Source organism: Tiliqua scincoides, chromosome 5, assembly GCF_035046505.1.
Source record: "Tiliqua scincoides isolate rTilSci1 chromosome 5, rTilSci1.hap2, whole genome shotgun sequence".
In the NCBI taxonomy this organism is placed as follows: Eukaryota; Metazoa; Chordata; class Lepidosauria; order Squamata; family Scincidae; genus Tiliqua; species Tiliqua scincoides.
Window position 1 is genome coordinate 5,633,022 of NC_089825.1, and position 7,967 is coordinate 5,640,988.

The following is a 7,967-nucleotide window of genomic DNA, read 5'->3' on the forward strand; positions in this document are numbered from 1 at the left end:
CTGACTGCTGTTTTTTATGATGTGTTAATATGTTTTTATTTGTTTTTAAATTATGTTTTTAATATGTTGTAAGCCGCCTTGAGTCCCTTTGGGGAGAAAGGCGGGATAAAAATAAAGTTGTTATTATTATTATTATTATTATTATTATTATTATTATTATTATTATTATTATTCCATTGCAATTCCATTGAAATCACAAAGTGGAGTGGAATAAAGTGTGTTGTCTCCTGCTACAATGAAAGGTAAGCAAAGGGGGCCCCACATTTATGATGCACTTTATAACATTTTAGATGCTAATTGCTGAATATAACTGACCAGTTACTGGATTTTTTTTTTTTCTCACACAAGTTACTTCCTGCAGTGCCAATGATCCATTTTGAAATAATTAAGATTTCATCTCTCAATGACTGGGGCGCTCCCTCCCCTTAAAAGAATCTTTCATTCTCTGAGAAAGAGGAAATGGAATCCCTAGCTGTTAGTCTCTTCCTGGACAAAGAAGCTGATAAATGGATTAAAGCTATTACAACCCAGTTCCTCCAAGAGGTTTGCCTGGGCTAGCAACCCTGAAGCATTGGGGACAGATTAGATGTAGGAATTTCCCTCCAGAAAATTACCTTGTGCAAAGAAAACACTTTGACAGTTCTCAGAGCTTACAAGTGAGCACAATCTGATGTGAAAAATGTTTGTTTCAGCATAATTCCTAATTGAGTAGGGGATGTTCTGCATTGATTTGAGAGGGTTTCCCCCATTGTCAGGGGCAACCTGACAGCGCCAGCAGTACCAGAGGTTCCTTGGGCAGCCAATGTTGTTCTCCTTAATTCCTACACAAGGAGATCAGAATTAGATCGAAGCAGCAGCTGTGTATGTGTGGAAACTTTATCCTTTTCTCCTGCATGGTTTAAATCTGTCCCCATCAAAGTTGTTGTTACCCCAAGCAGGGAAATGCAGGTATCTATGTGGGGGATGTTGTATATAAGAACATAAGAACAGCCCCACTGGATCAGGCCATAGGCCCATCTAGTCCAGCTTCCTGTATCTCACAGCGGCCCACCAAATGCCCCAGGGAGCACACCTGATAACAAGACACCTGCAAGGCTTCCTGGGAATTGTAGTTAAGAACATAAGAACAGCCCCACTGGATCAGGTCATAGGCCCATCTAGTCCAGCTTCCTGTATCTCACAGCGGCCCACCAAATGTCCCAGGGAGCACACCTGATAACAAGAGACCTGCAAGGCCTCCTGGGAATTGTAGTTAAGAACATAAGAACAGCCCCACTGGATCAGGCCATAGGCCCATCTAGTCCAGCTTCCTGTATCTCACAGCAGCCCACCAAATGTCCCAGAGAGCACACCTGATAACAAGAGACCTGCAGGGCCTCCTGGGAATTGTAGTTTAAGAACATAAGAACAGCCCCACTGGATCAGGCCATAGGCCCATCTAGTCCAGCTTCCTGTATCTCACAGCGGCCCACCAAATGCCCCAGGGAGCACACCAGATACAGATATTGCACACCCAATGCAATATGTGATGCAGATTGCAAAATGGTTAAACTCTTGACCAGCAGGATTTTTCTTATGATCCTCATGGCCCCAGTTGAAACACCCTGCCCTAAGTTCAGATTGGTTTAAAAAAAAAATATTTGGAAGAGCTTTGTGTCTGGTCAAACTCCATCATTTCCTTCATCTACGTGTTGCTGTTAGTTATCCTACATTACTTTTAATGAACACTCTCCTTTGCAAGCAGTAAGCATATACCATACTGAAAGGTCGCCCATCTTTAAGAATTAATTCCCCTATCAAATGTCCATTACCATCCATTTGGTATTTACTCTGTCCATTTCGATTAAGCTGCTCTCTGTGCCATCTCTGTCCCCCAGTGGATTTGCCCGGCCTCTCAGCACCATTTCTCCATTTTCGCCTTCTGCAAACTCAATTCAAAGATTCTCATTCAATTGTAGAAAGAGAGTGTGTGTGTGTGTGTGCAGAGGTGAGGGGGTTGTACGTGTCTGGGGGTTGCCATATCTTTGTTCTCCATTCTATAAGGAGTAGTATTTATCAACAGTGGTGTAGCTAGAGGGGGTGCAACACACCAAGTTTTGCAGGGAGCTCACCACCAGGGAGCGTGCAAGCGGCTTCTTCCCCCTCTCCTTTGGAGCCATTGCACGTGGGGGGAGCAAAATGGAGGTGTTCCACCTCTGTTTAGCTCCCTCCACACGGAATGGTTCCGTAGGGAGGGGCCACTTGAACGCCATGGTGAGGCTATCTGCAAAACTTGATGCTTGGCACCTCCTCTAGCTACACCACTGTTTATCAGTCTATTTGCAGCTTCTTGTTTTTGGATGGAAGTCTCTGTAGAAACGTACTGCCTATGCAGGCTTCAGTTGCCAAAAGGTATCTATGAAGGGTCGGGTCAGGGCAAGGAGTTGTCCAAGGTCAGCAAAGAAATGGATGAAGGTGATCAAACTGTCATAATTGTAATAACATGATTGGGATGTAATGGGGGAATTGACTGAGCGGTAGGTTGCAACATGTTCTATACAATTACACTTCAGGGTCTCAGTCTGAGGGCACTTCTGGGTACTCCCAAGATGTCCAAGTGTTGGGCAATGTTCTACAAGCATAGCTGGTACACCAGATGCACCCTTTCCTGAAGAAGTACACCCAGCGGACAGTCCAATCCTAACCTGCACAAGCAAGAATGCACAACAAGACGGTCAGCTCAGACGGCTGGTGGTGTTGTACATGGACTCCAACCAGCAGCATAGGCAAGCTAGTAGCAGGGGTGGGGCTGGAAGGGAGGGGAAAATTTCTGGGCATGGAGGGAGGAGGGATGGGAAGGGAGGAGGCGGTTACCAGAGGCACTCGTGTGTGCTGGTATCCCCGGCTCCCTTCTCCCCCTTCCTTCTACCTTACACTCCTCATTCTGTACCAACAAAATAGCTGGCACAGATCAGAGGTGACCCACTGGGGTAGTGGAGGATTACCTCAAAGGAAGGGGAGAAAGCTTTCCTGACCTTGAGAAGACCTCCAGACCACCTTCTCCCCAGTGGATGTCACACATGCTCAGTTGGTGCGGCTACAATGGCAGGGGAGGCTTCAGTTTGGATTGGGCCCCAAAGTCATTCATCCTTTAGTACATCCAGTTTGAATTCCTGTGATGCTCTGAGTGCAGCTGCCTTTGAAGGGTTCAAAAGGGCCCACAACACGGTTTCCAAAATCTTGATTGGAGCTGACTTGCAAGAGCTCATAATTCTGATATTAAGAACAAAAAGAAAGCCCTGCTGAATCAGGCCAAAAAGACACTGAATCTAGCATTCTGTTTCCCGATAGGAAGCCCTCAAACTGGTAAGAAAGGCGTACATCTCGCCTACTATTGCTCCCCTACAGTTGTTATTCAGGCACGTCCTGTGTCTGGATCCAGGGACAGTCATCATGACTATTAGTCATCAATTGACTTCTTCTCCATGAATTTGTCCAAACCCCTTTTAAAGCTATCAGAGCTAGTGACAGTCATCACATCTTGTGGCAGTGAATTCCACAGACTAATAAGGTGCTGTGTGAAAAAGTACCTCCCTCTGTCATTCCTAGTTCCCCCTTTAATCAGTTTCAATGGATGACCCTTGGTTCCAATATTGTAAGAGAGGGAGAAATGTTTTCCACTATCCACTCTCTCCACATCTTGCTGAAGGTTATAGGTCTAAAGATAATTTATGAATGATAAAATGAACTGGTACCAGGATTGATCTTTGAGGGACCTCATTTTCTACTTTCCTCCACTGTGGGAATTGCATATTCATTCCTACTTTCTGCTTCTTCTTGTTTATCCAGTTACCTATCCATAAAAGGTCCTCTTATTCCATGGGCGGCCCAAACTTATTCAGTGCTTGGCACAGCTGCACAACCCAAACCATATCTAGCTGTGAAATTGAGCAGACCAGAGAACTCCTTGTGTCCCTTACCTCATGTCAAGCCTCAACCTAGCCAATGGGGCTACTCAGATCTGTACCATCTAAATCACTGGCAGAGGCCCAATGTAGTGTTTTCAGACCCGGGACAGGGGTTAGGATATGGCGGAGGTCTCTTCTGTTGTCTCTGCCCCCCTCCGGGGCCTGAACCACCCCCTTCCCTGCCCTCCCAACCCGGAAGCACCCCCTTCCTGCCACTTTTCTGCTTTCCTTCTACCCCTGTGCTGCCCAGCCCAGTGGAGAACCTACTTGCCCTGTTGGCTGTGGGTTTGGATTCAGAGCCAATGGGACAGTGCAGGCCTTCCCACTGGTACTCCTTACTCATAAGTCATTGCAAATGTACTTTACGGCACATTTGCGATGGCTAGCGCTTGTGTAGTGGTTGCTGTGCTGGCACCAGCCCAGATTAGGATTTGGCTGTACATTTAGGAAAAAGACCTTGGTCAGTTTTTGAAAGTCCAAATACACAGTGTCAACTGGATCACCTTTCTCTGCATACCTCTTGACACTGTCAGATAACTCTGGTAGTGAAGCAGGACTTGTCTCTGCAGAAAGCATGCACATTTGCTCTCAGCAAGGTTCCCACTCTAGATGTGGCATCATTTAATCCTTAATTGTGCTTTCCAGCAATTTATCCAAAAAAGAAGTTGAGGTGACAGGCCTGCAATTTCCCAGATCCCCCCACCCCCCCAAATTCTTTTTAAAATATTGATGTGGTATTGGCCACCTTCCCATCCTCTGGCAGTGAGGCCAATTTAAAGGTTACATATTTCTGTAAGAAGATCAGCAATTTCACCTCCGAATCCCTTAAGAATTCTTAGGTGGATGTCATCTGGACCTAATGATTCCTTGATGTTTACTGCTTTGTCTTTATTGGTTACCAGATAGCATTTTTAATGGGTTCCAAACCAAAAGAATGGGAGGAATGTCTAGAACTGGATGACTTGACCCTTTCTCTTCTTGTCTCCTCCCAGTTCAAAGTGCTTGCACCTCTTAATGGCCAGCATCCTCTTTGACCTACAGTTGGGCTCTACACACTCCAGCTTCAACACAATCTTCTTTGTGGTCTTGGCCTTCTTGCAGAAAATAGGCTTCGTCTGACCTCCATAGCCACTCTGCTTGCGATCGTATCATCGCTTGCCCTGAGCATATAAAGATTCCTTCCCCTTCTTGTACTGGGTCACTTTGTGTGGCTGGTGCTTGCCACACTTCTTGCAGTAAGTCCTGCGGGTTTTGGGGACGTTCACCATCTTGCTCGCGTCGGCGGCCTCCGCAGAAAAAAAGGCCTTTTGGTTACCAATTTGATCCCAAGCTCAGTTCAAAGTGCTAGTTCTTTCCTGGGAGATCAGTGGCACAGAATCAAGAGGAGATTGTAAGGATTCTCCTCCTCCTCCCCTTATGTGCTGACCAGAACCTTTGGATCAGAACAGAACTCCTTTCCTATGCCCCTAGCCACCTGAAGGACTACAGGGCATTCAAGACAGAGCCTTTTGTCTCATGGGCCCTCAGCTGTGGAATGTCCTCCCTAGAAAGGCTTCTCTGCATGAATGGTGTAAAGGGCTTTTCTGGAAAGTTTTTGAGGGCTGGTGTACAACCATACCTGTAGTGCCTCATGAGATTTGCTACTGCAAGGGTCACCTTGCTGTAGTTCTTTAACTTTAATTACTGCGTCTTTATTTGCAGTTTATTATGTTTACTATGTTCATTAAGTGTACGTGTTACATTGCAGTTTGTGATGCTAATTAACATTGGTCTCTGTGGATGTGTTTTTGTGGCAGAAGCAGGATCAGTGGCATAGCTAGAGGGGGTGCAAAGCACTAAGTTTTGCAGGGAGCTTCATTGCAGCATACAAGCAGCCCCTCCCCCTCCCCTTTGGAGCCATTCTGGGCAGTGGGAGCATTCCAGGGAGGCTTTTTGGGCACACCGCCTCATTTTGCTCCCCCTGCCCAGAATGGCTCCAAAGGGGAGGGGGAGGGGCTGCTTGTATGCTGCAATGAAGCTCCCTGCAAAACTTAGTGCTTTGCACCCCCTCTAGCTATGCCACTGCATAGAATGCAGCCTGGTACTGGGTCCCACTAAATCCGTACTGCCAACAGGCATTTTTCTCTGGCCTGGAAGGAAATGCAGTTCAGACCTTGCATGTGTAAAGCAGGGGCTCTACCACAGACCTCCAGCCCTCCCTCCCAAAATACACTGTTAATAAATACAGGAGATTCAATAAATTGAGAAAGCCCCTGGAGCTGCGTGTGGATGCCTCTGCTATGTGATGTGCTGCTGGCAAAGCCCAGCTGTACAGTGTTATTTCTGAGTCTTAGAAAATCACTCAAAGTCTATTCCCTTCATTATTATCACATTTCCATTCTGTTCCTCCTCCCAGGAGCTCAGAGGAGGCTTGTCATCTCTGCCTTCCAGGGGAATAGCTCCACATCTAATGGGTTTGAAAAAGATACTGGGCTAGACTGAGGTACACTCAGAGGCAGAGTTGCAGCTAATGAGTGTTTTGTTCTGTTTTTCAACACAACCATTTAAGGTTGCAAAGAAAACACAGGTGGTCTCTGGGGTTCAATACCCTCCTTCCTATAGGGTCCCACTCAGGCCTCTCCCCTCTTGCTTGTCTTGTTACAAGTGGAGGGTCCTCTTCCCACCTTTGGCCATGGATGAGAGGTTCCTCAGGTAGCAGTTGCAGGTCCCTGGGGTCTAATGGTCCAAGGACCCCCTTCCTTACCTGTGGAATATCTCCACTGTAGTGAGCAACTTGCTCGGAATCCACTCTGTCTCTACACAATGCTAAGGTTCCAAGCTGTGCCTCTTCTTTTAATGAGAGCTGAAAATTAAAGAGCCAAGCTCCCTCAGCCCTCCTGCCATAACTGTTGCCCTGCATGCTAAGCCATCCATCCATACCATTTTGCCAAGCTCGGGAGAAGAAGGGTGAGATGTCACCACTTTCCTGCTTCTCAGAATTCTAATGAACTCAGATACAGAGGGACAGTTTTTGTTCCACTTTGCAGGACGATTCAGGCAACCAGATTACAACATGGTTAGATGCACATCATGGTTTGTCACCATTTGGCCGACAATCTTCTGTTGCCCGTCGCCCCCAGATATCAGATAAGGAGAGATGTCGGATAAAATGTCAGATAAGGACGGCACACAAGCCCAGGAAAGGGAGCAAGATGCTAAGAGTAAATTGAGTTTGTGTCATTGAGCTGTTTGATTGATCTGAACATGTTGCCTCGTCTACATGCTCTTAATTTTAAATAATATGTTGTGGAAAACAGTGGTGCCAAATAGCCGAGCAAATCTTTCTCAATGCAATTCGTGGAACTAATTCAATGGCAGAGTTTGCTTGCTGGTGCATCAGACTGATCTCTCCTGCATGGATCATCGCTTGATGATTTTTGGACATCAAGCTAGTGGTAATCTGAAAGCTGCTTCTTCAGAACTTGACTTAAATCAGTGGTTATTTACATGCTGCTAATGCCGTGAGAATGGATGATGGCCGGATCCCAAAGGATCTCCTCTATGGAGAACTCGTGCAAGGAAAGCACCCTACAGGTAGACCACAGCTGCAATACAAGGACATCTGCAAGAGGGATCTGAAAGCCTTAGGAATGAACCTCAACAGATGGGAAACCTTGGCCTCTGAGCGTTCTGCTTGGAGGCAGGCTGTGCAGCATGGCTTTTCCCAGTTTGAAGAGACACTTGGCCAATAGACTGAGGCAAAGAGGCAAAGAAGGAAGGCCCATAGTCAGGGAGACAGACCAGGGACAGACTGCACTTGCTCCTGGTGTGGAAGGGATTGTCACTCCTGAATCAGCCTTTTCAGCCACACTAGACACTGTGGTTGAGACTGAAGGTTGCCAACAGATAGATAGATAGCCCAGAGCAACAAAAGATGAAGACCCAGAAAAAGAGCTTGGGAGAAACAGAGAGATCCCAGCAAGAAAAAGAAAAGAGAAAAGCTGCATCCATCTGTCTTTGACCAGTGAGATTCTCCCCAAA

At 46.5% G+C, this 7,967-nt stretch overlaps 1 protein-coding gene across 1 annotated transcript; it reads right to left on the bottom strand.

Annotated features, from left to right (window-relative positions):
• Positions 1-4,862: 4,862 nt before the first annotated feature.
• LOC136652157 (large ribosomal subunit protein eL42-like) lies at positions 4,863-5,242 on the bottom strand. Its single transcript, XM_066629075.1, is given in 1 exon segment — positions 4,863-5,242. A coding segment is annotated over 1 exon segment (321 nt). The 5' UTR covers positions 5,216-5,242; the 3' UTR covers positions 4,863-4,894.
• Between the last annotated feature and the right edge of the window lie 2,725 nt (positions 5,243-7,967).